Source organism: Rhinatrema bivittatum, chromosome 1 (genome assembly GCF_901001135.1).
Source record: "Rhinatrema bivittatum chromosome 1, aRhiBiv1.1, whole genome shotgun sequence".
NCBI classification, from domain to species: Eukaryota; Metazoa; Chordata; class Amphibia; order Gymnophiona; family Rhinatrematidae; genus Rhinatrema; species Rhinatrema bivittatum.
This window is the reverse complement of record NC_042615.1, coordinates 187,662,558-187,688,598: the sequence shown is the minus strand read 5'-3', so window position 1 is coordinate 187,688,598 and position 26,041 is coordinate 187,662,558. Positions and strand designations below refer to the sequence as shown.

General features: G+C 45.0%; 1 protein-coding gene across 3 annotated transcripts in view; it reads right to left on the bottom strand.

Annotated features, from left to right (window-relative positions):
- Positions 1-26,041, bottom strand: part of ADGRA3 (adhesion G protein-coupled receptor A3) — a 462,035-nt gene that overhangs the window by 131,613 nt on the left and 304,381 nt on the right. For 2 of the 3 annotated variants that reach the window (XM_029590282.1, XM_029590290.1), the window contains 2 exons: positions 18,530-18,733; positions 10,937-11,150 (listed from right to left, as the gene is read on the bottom strand). In XM_029590282.1, the coding sequence (XP_029446142.1) occupies positions 10,937-11,150; positions 18,530-18,733 (418 nt within the window). The remainder of the gene's footprint in view (positions 1-10,936; positions 11,151-18,529; positions 18,734-26,041) is intronic. The other variant, XM_029590300.1, reaches the window with a different exon arrangement.

Genomic DNA, 26,041 nt, shown 5'->3' with positions numbered 1-26,041 from the left:
TTAAAAGATGTGGTAAGGATTTTGTGGAGTTCCAAGCTACTTGATAAAATATATTTTTTAAAAAAGATCTAAACCAGTTTAGAGCCTGATCGCGTATACCAACATCGTGTAACTGATTCAGTAAAGGTTAATGGTCAACTGTGTCGAATGTGACACTCATACCCAGACACACAAGAATAGCTGCTTTATCTTTGTCCGGGACCAAACTAACCTCATTGACGAGGGCTGCTAGTACTGTTTCCATGTACCTAGATTGTCTGGGATGTAAGACTAAGGCTCTCAACTCAAGGAAACTGATCTGAAATTGTTTCTCCTGGAATGGCATTATCCCTTGTTTAAAAAAGGGCCTGTATGGGCCCACCAGCCCTTTGTGGAGGTATCCGTTACTAAGGTTACTTGGTGAGGAGCTAGACACAGTAGAGCTCTTCCTGTAGAATAAAGAGGGTCCAGCCACCAACTTAATTCCTGTTTCATTCCTGATAAAATCGTTAGGGGAGAAGTTAGCTAGTCCTATTGGAAATGATGGCCCCACTGTAGGAGACATATGCGCAGCTGGGTCAGCGATATATCGTCGATTGCTGCTGCCATGTGACCAAGAACCACCAGCTGTTACATTTGCTGGCTCACGGGACATCCCCAGGAGCCAGCACAATCACGCTGGGACCTGCCAATGCCATATTCCTCTTTATGGCAGCAAGAACACCACTACCATGTTGCCCCCAGGATTATCCATAGGCATGCACATACTCTTCAAGGCCCCGCGGCTGGAACCTCTGCTACCAGTGCTCAGAGATGATGTCACAAGGCTGGATATTGAAACCCCAGCCGCGCAACAAACAGACGCATCAGCAATGGGTCACTTTCATGGTGTGAATAAGTGCAAGTTGCTGCATCTCCTGGTCATGTACTTGTCTCGTCTCTTCAGCCCAGCCTGTCTCGTTACATCCAGCCCTTGCATTCCTTCCTGCCTTTCCATGCTGGTCCTCCTCCTTGTCTACTCTGCCTGCTTTTGAACTGTCTTCTGGATCTGAACTTTGCCTGGACTTCGACCATTCTTGCCTGCAGCCTGCCTCTGACCCTTGTCCAGATACTGACCATTCTTGCCTGCCACCCACCACTGACCCTTGTCTGGGCACTGACCCTTCTAGTCTGCTGCTCTCCTCTGACTCTAGCCTGATACTGGTCCTGCGCTCTTGCCTCCTTCTTAAAGATTCTTGCCTAAGACCTGCTGGTCCCCAGAACCCAAGTGCTCAACCTGAGGGGAAAGGGGTTAGTATAGGTGAAGCTGCTGATCCGTCTCTGTCCAGGGTAGATCTGCCAGCTGTTGTGAAGACCTATGGAGCCTTCCCTGTAGGTTGATCCAACCTTACTGCAGCACAAGGGTTCACAAATCTTACACCAGCAGCTCTCTGGAAGTTGATTGATCTGTGTTCAGCAGTCTTTGAGCCAATGCGTAGGGAGTTTATGCTCGATCTGAAGGAAGGAAAGCTCTCTCCTGCATAAAATCTATCGACATCCCAATTAACTTGATTTTCTGGGAGGGAATCAGAGTCAATTTTTCAAAATTCATGAGGATGACAAGCAACTGAAAGAGTCATACTGATTTCTCCAGAGAGGTTAGAATGCCCCATCACAAACCAGTTGTACAAGGGAAGACCTGGATAACCCAGTGGCATCCGAGAAGCCAAAAGGGAGCACTTTTTAATAATAGTGAGAAGAATCCACTACGAAGAGCAGGTATTGCCAAAGGGAGGGGTGGATGAGAATGTAAGCATAAGCATCTATTAGATTTAGAGTGCATATCCACTCCTCATTCTGGATGAAAGGGAGGTTTGAGTGGAAGCAATTCATTTTGAATTTTTCCCAGAGTATATGCTTATTCAGGCTTGGTCTAATTCCCCCAGAATTCCTGGGGATGAGGAAATGGTGGGAGTAGAACCCCTGGCCATGGAGATGGGGAAGAACTGGTTTTATAGCCTACTTTTTGAGGAGAAAGTCCACCTCCTGGCAGAGTTACATCAAATGAAATGGATCCAGATTACAGGAAAAGCAGTAACGTGCTGGAAGCCTGGAGAAAAGCAAGCAGTATCCAGACACCACAATCTTGACAACCCAGCGATCTTTGATGATTTTATACCACTCTTCCAGGTAGCGATAGATTCTTCCCCCTACTAGAAAAGATAGTTGCTGGGTCTGAAAAGTGGTCAAAAACTAGGTCCAGGCTGGCTAATTGCACTGCTTTTGGTTAATGGTGTTCACATTGGGGCGGATTTTCAGAGCCCTGCTCGCGTAAATCCGCCCAAAACCGGGCGGATTTACGCGAGCAGGGCCCTGCGCGCCGGGAAGCCTATTTTACATAGGCCTCCCGGCGCGCGCAGAGCCCCGGGACTCGCGTAAGTCCCGGGGTTCTCCGAGGGGGGCATGTCGGGGGCGTGTCGGGGGGTGGGCCCGGTCGTCGCGGCGTTTCGGGGGCGTGTCGGCAGCGTTTCGGGGGCGGGGCTACGGCCCAGGGCGGTCCGGGGGCGTGGCCGCGCCCTCCGTACCCACCCCCAGGTCGCGGCCCGGCGCGCAGGAGGCCCGCTCGCGCCTCTGGGAGGCGTAAATCCCCCGACAAAGGTAAGGGGGGGTTTTAGACAGGGCCGGGTGGGTGGGTTAGGTAGGGGAAGGGAGGGGAAGGTGAGGGGAGGGCAAAGGAAAGTTCCCTCTGAGGCCGCTCCGATTTCGGAGCGGCCTTGGAGGGAACGGGGGTAGGCTGCGCGGCTCGGCGCGCGCCGGCTATACAAAATCCATAGCCTTGCGCGCGCCGATCCAGGTTTTTAGCAGATACGCGCGGCTCCGCGTGTATCTACTAAAATCCAGCGTACTTTTGTTTGCGCCTGGAGCGCAAACAAAAGTAGGCTATTCGCGCGCCTTTTAAAATCCACCCCATTGTTAAGTGTGAGTCAGAAATTATTGTTGCTGTGGAAGTAGGGATGGTATCCGGTATTGCTGGAATTGCCAGAAATGGCATCTCTAGAAATAATGTCTTTTAAAATCAAGAAGGTATGCCTTGAAGAAGACTACTGTTCCATTCTCATGGAGTGGGACTGCACCACCATGTATAGTTCCTTTATTTGAGTCACTGTTTCTCTGAGCTTTTTTCTTAAGAGGTTATCAGACAGGGCATGTCTGCCAACTTCTTGTGGACATCATCTCATAGGGTACTGGCTCTCAATCAGGCTATGTGGTGATCTGCAATGGAGTTCAACAAGGAGCTTCAGATGGTATTGAATGCCCTATAGACAGACTGAAGAAAATGGCTTGTACACTCTTCGGTATCCAATAGTGGCTGAGGGCAGGCAATTCCACCATAGCTGGTTGGAAGAAAAGGCTTCAGTTCTTGCATACAATCATATACTTACAGAGCCATGTAGAACTGACTAGCTGTGATCCATGCATGGAACTTTGAAACAGCTTTTTGCTAAAATTTTCCAATAGCCTGGGATCATTTCTTGGTGGTGCATTTGAATATATTCTTGTTTTCTTTTCTCTTTTAAGAGCTGATTCTATCACTACTGATTGATGGGGTAATTGTACTATTTCAAAACCTGGGGATTTTTGAACTCTATATTTGAGGTCAAGATCCTTGCTATTGGTGCACAGGAAGTGGAATTTTCCCCACATTCTCATTTGTAAATCTTGCAGGATATGATGAATCTGAAAAGGTATTGAGTCCACTGGAGCTTCTAGATCTTGGAAGAGATCCAAGACATCAGTACGAGAATCTTTGTCCTTACATACATTCATGCCAAGGATTTTGCCTAATTTGTCCAGAAACATGGAGTAGGAAAAGACTTCCAGTGGAGATGAGTATTCAGGAGGCTGTGGAAGTGGGTTGGAGGGAACACTGATCCAGGATTCCAATGATAAATCTAGTGACTGACCAGACACCCTTGGTTGCCTCGGAGGAGTGGACTCCTGGACATCCTCAGAGTGGCTAGAGTCTGTTGCAAGCAATACTGTGGTCTAGAAACACCTTGGGGGGGGGGGGGGGAATCTGATGGAAAATCCATATGAATTGCGGATGCTGGAATTCCTTCGCATGGAAGAAAAGATGACATCCTGGAAAGGAAAGGTTGCATGGTACTCTTATCTTTAGCCACTGGGCTTAAAAAACTCTCACCAACTCTGCTACTTGGTCAAGTGACTGATGCTCTAACCTTGAGTGAATGGAATCTTGCATAACTTCTGGAATTTGCAGATTTTGAACTGGAGGCCGAATGGATATAAGAGGCACCAGAGAGCAAATAGGATCTGGTATTTCTAGCCAGACACTGTGACAGATATTTTGCTGGTGAACGTGTTCTAGAAATTCATAGAGGAATATGAATCCTATTCTTCTGCTCCTTGACCAATGTATAGCTGCACAGGAAGATTTGCGGTATGATGCATCAATGCTTCCAATGGTTTAATGAGCAAAGGCATTGCAGACTTTTGCATCCATGGTGCTGGGACCTTATGTAGTAATGGCACTGATGCATCATGTGTCAATGACATTGGTATACTCAGACCTCTATGCTTCTTTGATGTTTGTTTTTCTGGCGGGTCCGCAGAGTGGCACTTCCATTTCTTCAACGCATGGTGGTTTTGTTTATTCAATCACGAAGATTTGGTCTATTCTAGTGACAGGAGATATTTTAGAGGCGCTAGTGCTCAATTCTATTCCCAGTGAGGCTGCACTTCAGGATGAGAACAGACTGTGGCTTCTCAGAGACTTACGCAGTTCACTCCATTTTCTAGGCTTTGGACTTGTGTTCACGGGGACATTCATCCATAATTATAACAAATGGCTTGGTTGGGTTCTGGACGCAGGCAAAGATAGCAGAGGTTGTAGCCATCTGTAATGGACATTTTCCTGCCACAAATAAGTATTTAAACCCACTTAATCTGGCCCCAAATAGCACTGAAAAGTGCTATTTGGGGCTGCTGAGGCAGCGAGGTAACTTTAAAGTTAAAAGTTTAAAGGATTTTTCACAAAGACAGAGATGGAGGTACATGTCCATGCTAGTGCTCATGAGGGTTAATTTTGCACTTATTTGTGTATGGTAACTAATTAATACTCTTGGGCATAATTATTTTTCCAGCCCACTTAATCGGGCAGTACTCTATATACCAAGTTTGAGTGGGGATTTATATTGCACTTATTTGTTCAAAGTACTAGCTGGCATCTATTATGTAAATTTTATTCCAGGATCTTAATTGGGCAAGTCTATAAATATAGATTTGAGACAGGGGTTAATGGAAATTGAGAGTGAGGGGCAGGTAGAGAGAGATGGGAAGGATGGGGAAAACAATTCAGGTAATAGCTCTATCATGTTCTCAAACAGAAAGAAACAGACTACAAAGGCACAATTAATAAAACTTCCCAGCATAAAAATAGCTTAGTTAAGCAAGTTAGAGCAATTCCACTTGTTTAGCAAGTACCAAGTCTCACTCTGAGCAGCTTCAGCTTTGATAGCAGCTCTCCAAGATTTGTAGATGGTTGATCTACTGAGGCAGTGATCTTAATGAGATCTACTAAGGCAGTGATCTTAATGAGATCTACTTTTTCTTTCACCTTATCTCCAAAGAGATTATCTCCTATGCATGAAACATCAACCAGCTTTTTGTGAACGTCCTCATGAAGGCCAGAGGCTCAAAGCCATTTTAGCCTTCTGACTCCTATGGCTACGACAGAAGTTCTGGAGGAAACATAGTATGCATTGTAAGGTAATCAAGGTAAATGCTTTCTACATTCTTTTGCGGCTTGTAATATTGGAATAAGAAGATCTGTAGTATCTGCCAGGAAGCTGGTGGATCACAACTTGCAGCTTTTGTATGAAGAAGATTTAGAACAGATTTCGAATCATTACAAGGTTCGAAATGACATTTTTATAATAATACAAAGTGGAAAAATAAGGGGGCAAGAATTTTTTTTTAAGATATATTAGTGATAGAAAGAAGTGCAAAAGTGGTATTGAGAGACTCAGATGTGAAGGGAATGTATATATAGAGGCTGATGAAGAAAAAGCAAAATTGCCTAAGAAATACTTCTGTTTGGTGTTCAAGGGCTTGGAGTAGGACCACATAAAACAAATAAGATTAATATGAGGTGAAACTCAATCGATTTTCAAAACAGTGTGCTTGTGAGGAGCTGACTAATCAAAGTAGATAAAGCGATGGGACAGGATGGGATACAGCCTAGGGTTTTAAGGGAACTTAGAGAAGTCATGAAAGCTCCACTGGCTGACTTTTTTAATGCTTCTTTAGAGTCAAGAGTAGTTCTGGAGGACTGAAGAGTGGCAGATGTGTTCCTATTCATAAAAGTGGAATTAAAGACATGGCTGGGAACAATAGACCAGTCTGATCTCTGTGATGAGCAAATTAATGGAATCATTGCTAAAACAGAGGATAGTGAGGTGTCTGGAATCCAATGGATTGCAAGATCTGAGGCAGCATTGTTTTACTAGAGGTAAATCTTGTCAGACGAATCTGATTAATTTCTCTGATTTGATGACCAGAAAGTTGGATCAATGGAGAGCACTAGATGTAATGTACTTGGATTTTAGTAAGGCCTTTTGTTACGCTTGGGCTGAGTTCAGGGGTAGTGAACACCACCCAAAAGGGTGGCTCCAGGTGGAGAGAGACAGGGATGGATGGAAACCGTGTCTGGGTCCCGGCTGGGTCAGAGCAGACAGCAAGTAGCAGTGTCTGGGTCTAGGCTGGGTCAGGGCAGGCGGCAGTTAGCAGGGTCTGGGTCCCAGCTGGGTCAGGGCAGGAGGCAGATAGCAGTGTCTAGGTTCAGGCTGGGTCAGGGCAGGCGGCAGATAGCAGTGTCTAGGTTCAGGCTGGATCAGGGCAGGCGGCAGATAGCAGTGTCTAGGTTCAGGCTGGGTCAGGGCAGGAGGCAGAGCAAGGCAGGTCAGAAGGCCCGTAGGCCACACACACACAGAAGGCCCGTAGGCCAGACACCGTAAGCGGGGCAAGGCAGGTCAGAAGGCCCGTAGGCCACACACCGTAAGCGGGGCAAGGCAGGTCAGAAGGCCCGTAGGCCACACACACACAGAAGGCCCGTAGGCCACACACCGTAAGCGGGGCAAGGCAGGTCAGAAAGCCCGTAGGCCACACACACACAGAAGGCCCGTAGGCCACACACCGTAAGCGGGGCAAGGCAGGTCAGAAGGCCCGTAGGCCACACACGCACAGAAGGCCCATAGGCCACACACCGTAAGCGGGGCAAGGCAGGTCAGAAGGCCCATAGGCCACACCCACACAGAAGGCCCGTAGGCCACACACAGTAAGCAGGGCAGAGAGCCCGTAGGCCAAACACACACAGACAGTAGAGCAGAGGGCCCATAGGACTGCACGCACAGTAAGCAAGGCAGGGCAGGGCAGAAGGTCCGAAGACCATACACAGCACAAGGTAGAAGGCCCGAAGGCCGCGCAAGGCAAGGCAAGGCAAGACAAGACAAGGTAGAAGGCCCGAAGGCCGCGCAAGGCAAGGCAAGGCAAGGCAAGACAAGACAGAAGGCCCGAAGGCCGCGCAAGGCAAGGCAAGGTAGAAGGCCCGAAGGCCACGCAAGGCAAGGCAAGGCAAGACAAGGTAGAAGGCCCGAAGGCCACGCAAGGCAAGGCAAGGTAGAAGGCCCGAAGGCCACGCAAGGCAAGGCAAGGCAAGACAAGGTAGAAGGCCCAAAGGCCACGCAAGACAAGGCAAGACAAGGTAGAAGGCCCGAAGGCCACGCAAGGCAAGGCAAGGCAAGGCAGAAGGCCACGCAAGGCAAGGCAAGGCAAGGCAGAAGGCCCGAAGGCCACGCAAGGCAAGGCTAGGCAAAGCAAGGTCAAAGGACCACACGCACAGCAAGCAAGGAAGGCTAGAGCAGGGAGCCCAGGCGAGCTCGATGCCGAAGCACTGAGGGAACTGTCAGGCAGGGTTATAAGGGAAAGCCCAGAACATAGAGAGGAGAAGGGAGATAGACTGGGCCTGTCAGGAGAGCCAGCTCTAGAGGGACCCATGGTGGTGAGGCGGTTGCACAGCAGCCATAGCCGTAACACCTTTGACACGATTCCACACAGGAAACTTAAAAATAAATTGAGCGCCCTTGGTATGAAATCTAAAGTGATTAATTGGGTTACAAACTACTCTAAGGCGACAAAAGTTAGTGGTAAATGTAGTTTACTCTGAGGAGGGGGTTGTTACTAGTGGTATGCCTCAAGGATCAGTCCTGGGACTGGTTCTTTTCAACATTTTCGTGAGTGACATAGCAGAAAGATTGTCAGGGAAAGGTTTGTCTTTTTGCTGATCATACCAAAATCTGCAACAGGGTAAACAGCCAGAAAGGTGTAGAAAACATGAGGAGAGATCTAGTGAAGCTTGAGGAATTGTCTAGAGATTTGCAGCTAAGATTTAATGATACAAAATGCAGAGTAATGCATTTAAGCTGCAAAAACCCAAGGGGAAGGTACAGTACTGGATGTGAAATTCTTCTCAGCACAAAAGAGGAGCGGAATCTGGGGGTGATTGCACCTGATGATCTTAAGGTGGCCAAACAGGTGGATAAAATTACAGCAAAAGCTAGAAAGGATCGCTACCCTTATCTTTGTGGCTGTGCCAGCCAATTTGTCTCCTGATGCAGTGAAACACCGCCAACATGTCGAAAACCACATGGCAGGTCGCCACCAACCTCAATGTGCCACACCACTCCTTAAGCGCGTGCGCACCCGACATCAGGGACTGTGGCAGGAAAGTCCCCATGGCCCATAGTGATGATGTCACCAGTACTGCCTTATATTAGGGTAGTTTCCCTGATATTCCCTGCCTCAGTAACAGGTCCAGCTACCTTGAGTAGTGTGTTGCTTCCCAGCTTATTTAGCCTTCGTTTGCCTAGCCTGTTCCTACCTCGCCTGCCCAACCTGCCTCAGCCCTATTCATTTTCCTCTTCCTTGGACAGATGCCTGGTTTTCACCTCTGCCTGGACTCTGGACAGGCCTGATTGCTGCCTGCCTTGACCCTTGCTGAGTCTATGGATATGCTTGATTGCTGCCTACCTATGACCCTAACCTGGGGCTTTGGACCATGTCTCCAGTCATGGGCAGAGGCCCTCGCCAAGTCTTGCCAGCTGCTGAACCCAAAGGCTCAATGCAAGGGGAATGAGAACTGGCAAAGATGAAGGACCTGACTGGTCTCTGCTTTGCCTGGGTCCGCCTGCTGACGATGAGAATCTGCAGGGCTCCTTCCCGCAGGCAAAGCCAATCTCACCTCAGTGGTCTTTGTTCTAAAGCATATGGTGATAGACTCAAAGATCTAAACATGTACACCCTAGAGGAAAGGTGAGATATGAAAGAGATTTAAATATCTCAAAAGCTTCCATAGAAAGGAGGCTCTAGAACAAGGGGTCATAGAAAGAGGGTAGACTCAGGAGTAATCTTAGGAAATATTTATTTACAGAGAGGGTAGTGGATTCATGGAACAGCCTCTTAATGGAGGTGGTGAAGAAAAAATGGTATCTGAATTCAAGAAAGCATGGAATAAATGCGGGGGTGGGGGGGAGGAGATCTTTGAGGTAGTGATGTGAATTGTAAGGGCTAGATAAATTAGATAAGCAGACTGGATGGGCCATATGTTTTTTTTCTGCTGTTGTATTTCTGTGTTTCTATGGTCACTCTGTAAACCTAAAACTATCCAAGATGCACAATGTCAAAATATCCATTTTAGGCTTTTTAATGGCTTGGTAGGGCATGCACTAATAGATGCTGGCAAGTGGGATCTCTGCAGCAAGAAACAGAGGGTCTGATTAGTATACTGTTATGTGCTGCAACATTCTGAAGTCAGTTATAGAACCTTTTTGTAACAGCAATTAGATATAACTAGTGTGGGTTGGGAATGAGATTACACACAATGGGACTGGGTACTTCAAGATGTTCCTATGACTGTCAATGGAATGTACATTTTGTTTATTGTATCCATTTGATAACACACCAGTCCACTATAAGCCCACAAGGCAGAGTACAATCAAAACATTTATATTTCTAATACATTCAACTATAACTAACATAAATAGGATAATAATTAAACCAACCAATTTTAAAACATTCCTATATTGTGGTAACAGCCAACATCTCCAATCCCCATAGTACACATTATTCAAGTAACATTAAAACCCATGCCTTTATGATTCCAATCCACCCCTATATAGTTGGTGACCAAAAACCAGGATATGCTAACCCACAAAACTTTTATGTTCAACTGTTTATTTCCAAAATAATATATCTGCAAACATAAATTAATCTAAGGGCCAACCTGATCGCTCAATGATCTGGGCTAAATTCCCAAGCCTAGCTTCTGCCCCTCTGGCCAACTAGAGCTGGGAATGATTCAGAGGCAATGCTCAGAGCTCCCAAGGGAAGGAGGAGTCTTGGTCATCCTGTAATGGCAATAGCTAGTGACCACGTTCAGGGTGCACATATACTGGATTCTGGAAAGCGGCATGATCTGTGGCCTCCAGCCACAGACTAGGCTTCACCTTATAAAGATAGGGTAAAGTAATGTGGCTGCCGTGTTAAGTCCACTTAAAAGCATGGAAATAAAGGTTAACAAAAATTAAAAAAAACAAAAACTCTAAGCTGATATCTTTTTATTGAACTAGTCAAGAAATGTATTAAGTTAGTCCAATAAAAAGGCATTACCTTATATATTTTCTACTTCCATGCATAAAAATGGGAAAAACCCCAGGTGGCTGTGAATGAATACTCATGGTGCTTTGCCCCAGTATAGGCTGGGTCCGATTGGCTGGAAGCTGTCAAAGGAGCAGGAGGAAACTGCTAGGTCAAAAAAAACCCATTCATTTTTCTTTTATGCAAATAGCTGAAACAGAACACAGTTTTAGTACTCATTAAACCAATGCACATAGAAACAAACCTATTTTGGCAAGAATGACGGGTGTAACTACTGTCCGTCGCTTCCCATCATCAGCAAGATGTGTGGAATTCCCAGTAGCAGGAAAAAGCTTCCCATTACGGAATGCAATCAGCTGAAGTTTGTAGATAGAATCGTCAACTGGCCTTATTTCTCTCTTCATCTTCTGTGAAAAAAGGGCAGACGGCAGCTGGATTGAAGCCTCCACAATAGTGTTCTGAAAACAAAAAATTAAAATATAAAATACCTCGTTTCTTGTCTGCATAATTTATATTTGGAAATAATACCCAAAATAACCAAAACAACCCTATGCTGAGTAAAGAGATATAAAATGACCATAATGGCACATTTTTATTATTGCAAAATTCAAATATTTTCGTAATGAAATTGCTGGCAACATAGAGTCTTGATGCAGACAGCAAGGTGCATTATGCTAACAATCACTAAGAAAATTATATTAGCCAATCCATTAGGCAGCTTCCTACGGATGCCCCCGCTGTCCTGGGAGCACTCTCTCAAGCACCATTCAGCCTGAGTGAGTGGTAGTACCTTGTCAAATCTTTCCCTTTAAAGGTACAGGGGGCTCTCGGGCAGCAGCACTTGGATCACTGTAAATTAGAAAAGCTGCCAGCTCACCTCTCAGCCTTTAAGAGGGTGGGTTTGAGAGGCTGTTGCCGCTCAGGCTGAGCAGTGCTGAGAAAGTATTCCCACACTCCTTTCAATGCAGCATATGTTCTGTCAAAGACCACCTCCTTTCCCTGCATCCTTGGAGAAGGACCCCACCCCACTCCTGCGCCTAGGAGCACTTAAAAAGTAAATTAAACCATAAATATTTATGCACACAGAGTACTATGCACAGCCTAGATCAGGGGTGCTCAAACCGGTGCTAAGCCCCCCTCCCCCAAGCCAGTTGGTTTTTCAGAATATCCCTAATGAATATGCATGAGATCTATGTGCATGCACTACCTCCTGAATTAAACTTATTAAAATCTCATGGGTTCTGAGGAATGTAGCAATTAAATGTTGAAGATGCTGCAATACAACTGGATCCCATGTATCTGGATTTAATTATTGAACAACAAGTAGATGATGACTGCTGAAGTGAGCAGTATAATCTATTGACTCAGGAAGAAAGCATGGAAATAAAACCAAAGTTAGCATTTCCTTTGTGGATCAATACATCTTAAATGTCAGAAAGAGTGAAGAATACAAGGAGGCAGACCCAGAGGCTGCAGGAGAAAGAAATACACTCTAGGCTGTAGAAACTGATATTGGGAGACACCCCAACTATACTAACCCTCTGCTGATCCAGTCAGGGAGCTGGCACAGAGGATGAGGCAGCCCATAGGTCCAATTTCCTCTCAGTCAACAAGAGGCAGTACTAATCCTAGATTCCAGGCAAGGACGAGAACATCCTGAGGAAAAAATTTGAAAGCCTTTCCACGGAGAGACGAAAACAGGAATGCTGCAACAGCCTGCCCCAGTGGAAAAACAGGACTTCTGCACCGACCCAGGAACCTTGAGGGTACCAAATTAGATTTAGTCTGACCTGCAGAACAGGCTATTCACACAGTAACATAGTAATGATTGCAGAAAAAGACACAATGGGTCCATCCAGTCTGCCCAGCAAGTTTCTTATGGTACTAATTGCAGGTCCTTGCAGACTATCCTTATATTTCTCTTAAAGATAGGAACAGCAACTGCATGCTGATGACCCTCAAGCCTTATGTTAAGGGTAGTAACTATCAAAACCAAGCAGCTGTCAAAATCCCATAACAAAATTACTGCTAGCAACATTTTTAGAGGGTGAGCAGCCTTTTTGATGATTCAAATAATGCTGCTTTTGGACTTGGCCGAAGAAGCAGTCCTGCGCTTTTTCCCTAATGTCTGCGTATCAGTATCCCAGACCATAAAATTCAGTGCCCAGCACTGGGCTGTCATCGGAATCCAATTCCCTTCCCCGCCGACAAATCAGAGAGCAATGTTGCAGTTGCATCAAAATCATGAAAGCAGCAGCTTCTTCCCCATGCCTTCTGACAGGGGAAGAAGCTGCTGCTCCATGCAGGTTACCCCCATTCATCCTTTTTTTCATTTCCATCTCTAGCCTTTAGGGGTCCATAGAGTTTATCCTATGCCATTTTGAATTTGTTTACTGTTTTCGTCCTCACCACCTCCTCCAGAAGGGCATTCTAGGCATCCATCACCCTTTTCATGATGAAATATATCCTGATGTTGGTTCTGAGTCATTCCCCCTGGAGTTTTCGTGACCCCCTAGGTTCTACTGTTCGCTTTCCAATGGAAAAGTTTTGAGGATTGTCAATCTGAAGGTCTCCATCATATCTCCCCTGCACATCCTCTCTTCAGGAGTTATTTAGATCCTTCAGCCTCTCCTCTTAAGAAGTCCTATACAGACCCCACACCATTTTGGTCGCCCTTCTCTGAACTGCTTCCAACCTGTCTCTATCTTTTGACATATGTACTCCAGAACTGAACGCAGTATTCCAGGTACAGCCTCACCAAGGACCTTTACAATGGCATTATCACCTTTTTCTTACCAGTTATTCCTCTCTCTATGCAGCCCAGCATTCTTCTGGCTTTAGCTATCGCCTTGTCATATTGCTTTGCTGCCTTCAGTTCGCCAGACACTATTACCCCAAGTTCCCTCTCCCAGTCTGTATAAAATAGTCTTTCACCACCCATCACATGCATTTCTTTTGGATAACTGCACCCCATATGCATGACTCTGCCCTTCTTGGCACTGAAGCCCAGGTGCCAAGTCTTTGACCTCTCTTCAAGCTTTCTTAAATCACTTTTCATTTTCTCTACTCCTTCAGATGTGTCCACTTTGTTGCAGATATTAGCATCATCCATAAATAGACAAACTATCTTCTATCCCTTCTGCAATGTTGCTCACAAAGATATTGAACAGAACCGGTCCTAAAACAAGGTCCTTGTGGCACTCCACTTAACACTGTTCTCTCTTAAGAGGAAGTTCTATTTATCATTTCATGCTATCTCCTATTAGTCAACCAGTTTGTAATCCACTCCACTCCACTGGCACAGACTCCCAAGCTCCTCATTTTATTCATGAGCCTGCTATGTGGGGCCGTATCAAAAGCTTTGCTGAAATCCAAGTAAATCGCATAGAGCGCTCTCTTCCTTGATCCATTTCTCTAGTCACTCAATCAAAAATATCAGATTTCTCTGACAGAACCTTCCCCTGGTGAATCCATGCTACCTTGGGTCCAGCAACCCACCAGAGTGCAGATAGTTCACTATCTTTTCCTTCCGCAGCATTTCCATTAATTTTCCCACCACTGAGGTGAGGCTAACCGGCCTGTAGCTTCCAGCCTCCTCTCTGCTACCACTCTTGTGAAATGGACCACCACTGTTCTTCTTCAATCTTGCAGCACCACTCCCGTTTCCAGAGATCTATTGAACAGGTCTTTCAGCGGACTCGCCAGCACATCTCTGAGCTCCCTTAGTATCCTGGGATGTACCTCATCTGGCCCCACGGCCTTTCCCATTTTCAGTTTTCCTAGTGCTTCCCATACAGCCTCTTCTGTAAATGGAGTTTCATCTACCCTATCACATCTATGTCTTGTCAACTAGAAAAGGTCTTCCTCTCACAAACCTGGCATAGGAATCAAAGCCTATTGCCAAAGATGACTAGTTTACCAACCTAATAACCTTGTAGCATATGAAGTTGCATGGACAAGGACCATCATGTCAACCAATGAACATACAGACAGAGGAATACTTGAAAAAGGAGAAGATTATGGCCTCTTTTGCCACATCACTCACCCTCTGATACATGAAATCCTCTCCTCATAGAATATTACCCAAATGTAGTCACAAAGTGAAAATATGCAGATTGTGCTGAACAGGTATCAGAAGAGGCACTTCCCCCATGTGGGAGAAATCCCTAACTGCTGCTAGGGAACAGATTCTCACAAGAGGTAATCCACAGCACTATAGCGAACCCAAGTTCGGGACAGCTCTCCGCATGCCACAAAGCATCTCTGATGCACAGTAATAAAACGGTAGAATGAGTGCTCCTCCTTCACGGGCTCTTGAATCTGGCAGGATATAGAAAGTGGTTGAGGAGCAAGCAGTCACTCAGGAGCAAAGCCCACCCAAAGACGGGGAAGTGAAAACAACCCCTTCCGTGAGTAGAAAACAAGGCAATGAGAGGGAGCCTACTAAGGTTGCTTCTCAAAATTCAAAAGCAAAACACATTCAAACAGCATTGTCTGAATTATCAAGAAGGCTGCTCTCCAGTAAAAAAGTTGATAGCAGTAATTTTGTTATGAGTTTGATAGATGCTTGGTTTTGATTGTAAATATTTCTACCCTTTACAAAAACACATGGGGGTAAACTGCATGGAGTGGCAGTTACTACATAAGAAACTTGTGGGCCAGACTGGATGGACCATTTGGTCTTTTTCTGCCGTCACTATATTAGCCATACCTCCAATCCTTGAGGGGGATGAAAAGCATAACTTTAATGAAGTCGTCCCGATACTGGAACCCCCTACTTTCCGTATGAGAATGGGACAGTCGCCGACCTATAAGGCTCTATTGGCGATATAGCCAGTCGCTAGAGGCTGTATAGGTAGCACAACAGACTATGCAACCAGGTGCAGGGACGCCCTGGCCGGCGTGCAACACTACATTCTTAGTATTCACCCCGAATGCAGTGCAAATAGAGTGCATTCTCACCTGAAAACCCAATGACAACCTGGTAAACTGGTGAATGTGGTGCACAAGCACATAAAGCCTTCCGTCACAAGAAGGGAGATACACATCAGAGAGCACCAAGGAATTGTGCTATCCTGAAATTGCAATACCTTGCACACATGCAGCGGTGCTTCATCATGCTGTCGGTGGTGCAAATGTGTTTGCCGTTGTAGTGCCAGTTGGCACAGCAGCCCATGTCTATGCTGCGGCATGCTTCATGCCACGGGTCTGGATTGGGTACAAAGCTGTTCAGTGCCTGTAGCAATGCACTATGAAGGAGCTGATCATCATGAATTGTGCAGTGGCTTTGTTACCATCAGTGCCATATAGCACTCATTGATGCCAGACGCTCAAGGGTACTGGATGGTGCCTGAGGCGCCTCTTGTCGATGGGTCCCGATGGCGAACAGTAGCCTCTGCACTGGTGTGCTTGGCCCAGATAGCTAGATTTCAAGGCATATACCAGCATGCGTGTCGAGTGTCTGATTCTGTTGATATCCTGTATGGTGCCCCTGGCGTCTACAGAGCCCCAAGTGCTCACAACACCAATGGCAACGACAGCGACACCTACATCCTTGGCACCCAGGCACTCCACAGTGCCAATGGCTTTGGTAGCATTCGGCGGCACCCATGCCGCTTAGATACTCTAAGATCTTGAAAATGTTAAGGACACCCACAGTGCTCAGACAATGGCATTTTCATGGTTGCCCTTTTCAAGGGCATTGTCCCCATGGCACCCTCAGCACTTGATGGTGTCAATGATGCTTGATGACACTCATAGGGCTCCCCGGTGCCCAAGGTGCTCAATGGCGTGGATGGCGCTCAACAATGTCAATGGTGTCCATGGCACTCGACAGCATCCATTGTGTCCATGGCATCCAGCACACTTGATGGCATTCATGGTACTCAACAGCGTTGACAACACCCCTCGGGTATAGATAAACTCCCCCCTGGCACTTGACGGCATCCATGGCACTCGATGCATCCATGGTCCTAGGGCACTTGGTAGTGTCCAAGCACTTGATGGCATCCATGGCATCCTCTGGTGCTCGATGGCATCCATGGGCATGATCCATGGCGCCCAACTGCATCAATGGTGTAGATGGCACCCATGGTACTCATGTGTTGGTGCTCGATGGTGTCAACTGCACCCATGGCACTCGATGGTGTTGACGTTGAGAGGCCCTAGCTCTGCTGGGTTACTCTCCCATGTCTGACCATCGGTGCTCTGGCACAGATATGCACGGGCACCCAATTTCAGGTGTGCCAGAGCAAGTTGACAAGTAGAAGGGGAGGCTATGTCATCCAGGGAGGCAGAGGTAGGAATAAATTGGGCCCATGGTGACTAGTTCCCTGAGGTGTGGTGAGGATAAGCTGTCCTCCCCATGGGAATTTTCTGGTCCTGGTCCTTCACTGTCTGAGCTTCTATCGATGCCCAGCAGTCAGATGAAGCGTCATGAAACTCCTGCCTGAATGGGAATTCAGGCAAATCCCTAGGCTAGAAACCTACTCAGACCACACAAAATGCATACTACAAATCTGACAAGACACCAACAGAGGCACAAAAAACAGACAAATTAAATAAGAGGACAATGCTAATAAGCTGCAGGTACAGCATTATTTATTAAAGGGAAGAGGAAAAGCAACTGCCAGGCTACAGAGTGCACTGCGCCCATCACGCAGCTGGCAGAGAAACCAGGAAAGGGAGAAAAAATGTAATAAACAAACTACCGAAAGATACATAAGGAAAAAATAAAACACAAAGGTTCTGTTAGAAAAAACAGCTGATGCAACTCCACAGCAAAACTGTGGAGGACCAGACCAGACCAGACGACCAGACTTAAGTTTTAATTTATCTTATAGTCGATATACTTAAAGTAGACATGACTTATCACAACCACTAAGTAATATTTAATATGAAACTATGTTACAGTATTTGGCACCTGTTTAGTTAATATAATTCAACACATTTAAGTTTGAAATTATGTGCCTTATTGTGAACCGTTGTGACGGCAACTGGCTTAACGATGGTATAGAAAAGATTTTAAATAAATAAATAAATAAAGCTGAAACGCGACCACACGGCTTAGGGAAAAAAGAAAGACTGGTGGGCTCTGCCTGGGATGCAGGGAAATGGCTACAGCTGCACATGCTCAGTACAGCACTTGAAAGAGCTAGGATCTTTGAGATCAAAGTTCCACACCAGGCTCCATTGGAGGTCGTCACCCTTGTGTGAGGTCTGCCAATCGGCTTGACCTCGGAGGTTCTCCGAGGTCAAGCAGGATATTGCATCATGAATCTATACAGAGGCATTATGCATTCAATTTTGGTTTCTATTCTGTCCAAATAATCGATAAACATTCTGTATTGCTTTTTTGGCTGCTGCTGCACACTGAGTTGAGAATTTCCATTACTGTTTACAATGACTCCAAGATCCTTTTCCTGAGATTTATCTCCTAATGTGCATACAGCTTTGTGAATATATAAGTAGGTTAATTCTTTTCTATGTGCATCACCTATAAAAAAAATAGTTCTGGTGTATATATCACTTCTAAATAAAGAAATTAGTTTGGCTAGTCAATATATAACTGTGCCCAATTATTGAAAAAACTCGAGTTGAAAAATGAACTGAAAAAAAAGGCATGATCATGAAACAAAATACTGGCACTGAATTTTGCCCACCTTAATCAAGATCCAATAATCAGTCCATTTTTATTATCATACTTTTTTCTAAGTGCATAACTCCAAATGATGGATAATAATGCAGAAACACTCATTATTGGCTTTGTTTATTTTGAATTACTTGGGCAAATAACTGTAGCATTCATGCCATGTTCCTAACATACTGAGAGTCATACCTTTAGAGCCACGCTAGAAAGCGTGTTTGAAACATTGCACTTAAAACTCAGCTGTTTATCTAGATTTCCATCTGGATCTCTTCTCCCAAAATCAGCAAGCCCTGTCCGATCCGATGCTGCAACTTTCTGGAATACGGTGCAGGTCATTCCAGTGAAACCAATGGCCTTTATCATATAGGCCTCTAATGCAATGTTTGGCGAATACTGTAATAATAAAATCATACAATAGTTGAACACTGCAGATTTTCATAGAAGCATGAATGACACAAAGCCAAAGAAGAAATTAGAATTTCATGCTGCGTGATTTGTCTTAACTCAAAGTCAGAGATACTGGGTATTGGGAATATGTTTCTAGAAGCTGCTGGGTTTTTTCAGTTAAATTTTGTTTGGTAGATCAATTTAGAAGATCAAGAATTCCAATACTGTTTAAAGTTAAAAGTCTGGGTGATATATTAGTTTCAGCTTTCTATTTGGAAGCTTTTATAGGCCTAACTTGTAAGAAGGCTGACTTTCAATTCAAGCAAATATGTTAGTTGAAAAAGCAAGTTTGCTTACTGTAAACAGTGTTTTCTGTAGATAACAGGGTGAATTAGCCATGGTCTTAGGTAATGTCCCCTTGGTGGCACAAAATTGGACCTCTCCTAGCTCGTAGAGCTTTTGTTCTACTGAACATGTGCAGGTTTTCCTGCATGACCATTGCCTCTGAGATACCTCAGTGTGAATGTAGCTGCAAGAAGGAATCCCATCTGATCTCCAGGGAGGCAGGCAGGTAATTCATGATTAATTCATCTTATCTACAAAAAAACACCATTTAAGGTAAGTAAATTTGCTTTTTCAGTTATAAAGCAAGCTGAATAAGCCATTATCTTGGGGAGTCCCCAGCTAACAGGTGCAAAGCCAAATGATAAACTTTTTTTTTTTTTAAACATAGAAATGACGGCAGAAAAGGACCAAATGATCTACCCAGTCTGCCCAGCAAGCTTATGTTTATGCCAGTATCTGCTGCACTGTACAAGTTATCCCCATTCTTATCAGTTTCTCAGACCATAAAAGTCAGGGCCCTTAGATGCTGTTTGAATCCAATTTCCCTTAACCCTTGCTGTGGAAGCAGAGAACAATGTTGGAGTTGCATCAAAAAAAATCAGGCTTAGTGATTAAGGGTAGTTAAAGCCTCATCAGCAAGTTACTCCCATGTTTATTTGTTCCCCAAACCATAAACATCGGGGCCCTCGTTGGTTGCTGTCTGAATCCAATTCCCCTTTTCCCACTGACAACCCATCCTCCTAATGTGGAGATCAGACTACAATTGAAGGACTTGCAACAGCACTGCTCTTCCCACAGTGCTGTCCACTTCCATTTGTTTGTCCAAGCAATAATGGGCGGAGAAAAATGAAGACCATGTCGCCACCCTGAAAATGTTCTTGATGGGGATGTTGGGCCACCGGTTCAGAAGGGACATCAAGAATGTGCAAGATGTTCAATACGACCATATGCGGATCAGGCTCCTTATGTACAAGAACATTCAAAGATCTCCCCATCTTTTCCAAGAACTTTGAATGTGTCAAACCCTCAGGTGGAGAGTTGCGATCTGGTGGAACTGGAGGTGGATTTGACAGGATCCCCGTAGAACTACTTGGGGACTCTCCCTGGGAGTGGATTCCAGAATATGTCGGTGAAGGAGAGCGGGATCATGGGGAGGCCAGCAAAGTTAGAGAAGCAGGTGTTGGTAGTTGGATCGGGGCAGGTCTTTCCCATGATAAATGCGTGCTGACGAGTTCCCTTGAGGTGAGAGGGAGGAACCTCTAGCACAACCACCGACAGCAATCGGATTAGCAAAGAAGGACATGTATCCGGCGGAAGTAATGTTGTCAAGGATGGTGGAAAAGCTACAAAGGAGGACTTGACTAGGTCTGTCAGTTGCTCTACAGATGATTACATTTCCCTCGCTGGTGAAGGGGGCTCTGTGTCCTCCTCCAGGACAAGAATGGATTCGTCCAGTCCTTAGAGCAAAGTGACAAGGACAGAAGAAGAATGGAGCAGAATGGCTGGGGTTCCTCCAGATGTAACCTTTGAGACATCAAGTGACCAATCAGCATGGTACGGATAGGTGGTGATAGCGAAGTGTTTGCTCCGGAATGGGTATGTGTCTATATGGCACTGGTAGCACCGTTGCCAAGATGTCCAAGTCGGGCCTTCTGTAGCGCCGATGCCAATTCTCCTGCATTGGGGATTGCCTTGAGGAATGAGTGGGTGTCGCCGCAGGAGTCATTCGCTAGGATGTTTTGAGCCTTGACAAATGTGTTGAGAAAGACAGTGAAATTGTACAATGCCCCTATGCTCCAGGAGAAGAATGTCTTAACACACTGGAAGGAGATTTGGAGTAATGCTCCGGGCAAGGAAGGTCTGGGATTTTTATGGCTTCAGGGCTTATGGACAAGCTGGTTTCGCAGCATGCTTCATCGGAGGAGAGGTGCCCAACACTATAGACTTTGAGCACTTCAGAAGAAATAGACACCAGGATTGCCGGCACAGGATGCTTCGGCTAAGACATCTTCTCTGGCACGGACTTATGAGCCAACATACCATGATCCTTGAGTGCATTATGCATCAGTGGCGCAGGCCCCAATGCGGCCTGCTTCGAAGCCTGTGTCGCATGTATTGAATGAGACTTCAACTCTGATTTCTGCCTTTTTGGAGTCTTCTCGCTTGGAGCTTTTGACTCACCGTGTGTCTGGGAGGAGAGGGCAATGCTAGCTTCACTGCCTGGAACAGGGGAGGAATGTTGCAGAAGTGGACCCTTGGACCGGGGTGAGGTTGATGCTTCCCACAGGAAGGAACCCTGTAGGTCCTCATCATTGGCAAACAGATGGCTGGAGCAGAGGCTTAACAGGAACTTCACCAATACCAGCCCTTGTTCCCCTCCCCTTAGGTTGAGGTTGTGGCCAGCAGGCAGAAAGCAAAGACAGTCCAATCAGAGGTCAGGGTAGGCAGCAGACACAACAGTGGGTCAAGGTCAAGGGCAGATGGAGTATTGTATGACAAAGAGCAAGCAGAAGTCACAAGGCTGGCAGAAGGCAATGTGGTTGAGAAGACGTCCTAGGTCAAGCCAGGAATCCAAACGAAGACAAACCGGAGATCTGAACCAAGGTCAAGCTGAGAAGTCAATCCAAAGGGAAGGAGGCAAGGTGGAACAGTAGGAAGACATGGAGGAAGGACAAAGAACCACAAGATAGGAATGCAGAAACACTAAAGCCACAGGAAGGAAGAGCAAGTTTGCTTGCCGTAAACGGTGTTTTCCGTAGATAGCAGATGAATTAGTTATGCTGTCTGGGTACGTCTTCCATGCCACTAGGTGGTGGAGCTCTCAAAGTCTAGGTAAATCTTTTAGTTAGGCACTCCCTCCCCTGCTGTATCCTGACAGGATCACCTCAGGCTCCTCAGTCAGTATCATAGCAAAGAAGATATGCTTGAACTGTCCGGGGAGGCGGCCGGGTCAGCATGGCTAATTCATCTATCTACGGAAAACACCGTTTACGGTAAGCAAACTTGCTATTTTCACGTAGATAAGCAGCTGAATTAGCCATGCTGTCTGGGAGTCCCCAACTGAAGTATTGAGCTGGTAATGTGTGTAATTTGGTATATTCGCTCAATACAGGAGATTGAGGTGGACAGTTCCTATGAAGGCTGTGTATGTGAGAAACATGTGCTCTGCCGTAGGATAGTCCGTCCTATTAGTGCATCATCCATAGTTTGTTTATCGAAACAGTAATGGGATGTGAAAGTGCGCAGTGATGACTATGCTGTCGCTTTACAGAGGCTTATAATAGGAACCTTATGTAGATGGGCCATCGGGTTGTAATGACATGCAGTTGGTGTGTCTGTGGATTCGGAGGTAGTGCTTGTGATAGTTTTTGATAGCAAAACTGAATACAGTCCGATTGGACGTAGATAAAGTGCATTTTGTTACAGGAATTCCCGAATGTTCGGGTTGAACGATAAAATGAGCTTTGAAGGTCTGTCAGGTGAATGAGTGCGCTGTTTGTAGTAGTCTAGCGCACGTGTACAGTCCAAAATATGGAGCTTTGCCTCATTCTCATATATATATATATATATATATATATATAAAAATAACCAAATACCAACAAAACCCTAGGACAGTGATGGCCAACCTTTTGCGCTCAGTGTGTCAAAATTCATAAAAAAAACGAGCATAACTCGGGTGGTGTGTCACTGCTAGAAAATTCCATAATTTTGTGATATTTGTAGCTCTAATATTAATTTTTACTTATTAAAAAACAAGAGAACATAAGTGTTCTGCTCACCTATTTATCTATCTATCCTTGTATACTGTATCATGAATGAATCTTTTATTTCAAAATCATATATAAAATTTCAGCTATATCAAACTTTTCTTCTGTTTAGATTGACACAACTGTACCTCACTCGTACTATTAAATTATCCCTTGCTTACACTATCCCATCCCACTGAATATATTGATTTATTCAAAATCAAACTACACCCCTTATTCATACAATCCCACCCCTGTAAAAATATACTCGTCTACTGGAAACCCACTTTAAAGACTTATGAAAGACTTATCAAATACCCCTATTTGTCAACATTTTTAACTTTTTATTTTAACATAAAAATCTTGCAAAAAAACCAGTTGTTATTACGGAATACCTTCTTATTTTAAAAGACATCTTTTGCTATACAGTTCCCAATGATGAAAATATTAAGATGGTGTTCCAGAGAACCAGTTCTATTCCAGATAATGAAAATCCACAGTATTCCAAAGACCCAGTTCGATTCCCAAATGGTGAATGTGTCCAGGTATTATTTCAAAAGCCCGACACCATGGCGTTTCGGCGGAGTCCCGGCTATTGGGGAGATGCCGATTGCTGCTACTGACACTGAAGCCCATTCTGCTGCCTCCTCTGTGCAGGCCCTGTGGGCTTCCATTTTCTCCATGCTGATCTCGTACATTGTGAGATCCGCATAGAGAAAGTGCTATTCTTGCACATTCCCAAAGATTACATGTGTCAATCACTAAAAAGTAATTTATTTTGTTTTTTACCTTTGCTGTCTGATCTTCATTTTCTAATTGGTTGGTCACAGGCTTTTTTTTCCCACCTTCCCTTTCTTATTTTTTTGCCAATTCCTTTTATATTGTCTTTTTTTCTGTTTCTTTTCTCTCCATCTTCTTCCCTCAAACACACAGGTTCTCATTCTCACACACACACAGGCTCTCACTGTCACATGCTCTCTCTCATACAATCATTCATACACACAGTCTCTCACTGGCACATGCTGTCTGACTCACACACACAGGCTCTCTCTCACTCCCACATGCTGTCTTGCTCAAGCACATGCCATCTCTGCAAACATTCAGGTCCTCACTCTCACAAACAATCTCTCAACTCATCTCATACACGCACACACACTCACCCTCTATAGACCCTCACCCTCTCTCTCACCTCTGGGCCTCCTCTTCGCGGGTTGTCGCAGGATGGGCTCTGCGGCAGCCCTGCTACCAGGCCTCTTCCTCTTCTCGGGCCGCTGCGACTTGGGATTCGCGGCTGCCCATAAACGCAAGCGCTGCTCCTCTTCTGCACGCGCCGATGCTTCACCTCCTTCCAGCCCACGTGGCTCCGGCAACGTTTACTTCCGGGGCCGCACAGGCAGGATGGAGGAGGAGCATCAGCGCGTTTAAACGTGATCTTTTTCTTCGGGCCACGGCCCTGCCTATCTGCCTGTCGCGGCACCCGGGGGCATTGGGGGGGGGGGGGTGGAGGGATACTAAAAAACTAGTTTTAAAGGGTCGGCGCAGCCGATTAAAAAAAATATTCCCGATAGTCCACGAAATGCTGCGCGTGTCAGCAAAAGGTCTCGGTGTGTCACCTCTGACACGCGTGTCATAGGTTAGCCATCACTGCCCTAAGATGCTCGTCAACATAGTAAAACGCCTAACAAAATCATCTTTCGAGGATCAATCACTTTCAACACCAAAGATCAATAGCAATGACTTCGCAGACTTCTTTAACAAAAAAAATCAAAATCCTCATAAAGAACCACCTAAAAAATGACTCACAAGACGAGAAATTAGTGAACATTCAAACAAAAACCTGGTCCAACTTTGAAACAGCATCTTCCTTAGAAATCCAAATAATCATTAAAAAAATGAACCCAGCTAAACACCCTATTGACGCCATACCCATTACAACAATAAAAAATCTAGAACCACCAATAACCAAGACATTAACTAAAATTGTAAACCTTTCCCTCATGGAAGGAAACTACCCAGAATGCCTAAAATCGGCAATCATCAAACTCATTCTAAAAAAGAATAATCTAGATCCAGAAAAGCCACTGAACTACAGACCCATAATCAAACCTCCCATTCATTGCCAAAATCATTGAGAAAGTTGTCCACACTCGACTCACTGACCATCTAGATGAAAACAACATCCTCCTACCCGCTCAATTTGGCTTCAGAAAGCAAATGAACACTGAAACCCTACTACTTGCAATGAATGACTTCGTACTCAAAGGTTTTGAAAAAGGCCAAAGTTACCTTCTAATCCTGCTCGACCTATCAGCAGCCTTTGATACAGTAAATCACTCTATATTGATTAATCGTCTATCTGAAATAGGAGCTAACAAAACAACCCTTCAATGGTTCTCCTCATACCTGTCACAAAGATCTATTATATTAAGTAGCATCAAGTGCTACTTAATGATTCCCTCTCAAAGAAAATCAACCTAAACACTGGAGTTCCCGAAGGATCTGCTCTTTCAGCAATGCTCTTTAACATCTATCTGCTCCCATTATACCACTTCCTTTCAAATCTGAATCTAACCCACTTCATCTATGCTGATATTCAAATATTAATCCCAATAAAAAATCACTAGAAGAAACATACAAATTAACAGCCAATTACCTAAACAGCATAAAGGAAATACTAGCCAACCTAAAACCCATTCTCAACTTCGACAAGACTGAATTAATATTACTAGACAGAAAGAACAACTCTCCTCAAATACCACCGCTCAACCTCATGAACCAAAATTCGATCATATCTCCAATCAACCATGCCCACAACCTCGGAGTAATAACTGACAGAGAACTTTCATTCAAAAACCATATATCAACAAAAATCCAAGACGGTTATCATAAACTACTTACACTCCGTCATCTAAAACCTTTTCTCTCCAACAATGACTTCAGATCAGTCCTCCAATTACTAATTTTCTCCAACACAGACTACTGCAACTCTCTTCTTCTCAACTAACCCCTAAACACCATTCGCCCACTCCAGATCCTGCAGAACGCAGCTGCAAGAATCCTCACAGGAGCAAAAAAGCATGACCACATCACCCCAACACTTATTTCACTTCATTGGCTACCAATAAGATACAGGATTGAATACAAAGTCCTATCCATCCTACATACAATTATATATGAAAAACAAGAAAATTGGCTAAGCCCCTACATACAACTATATACACCA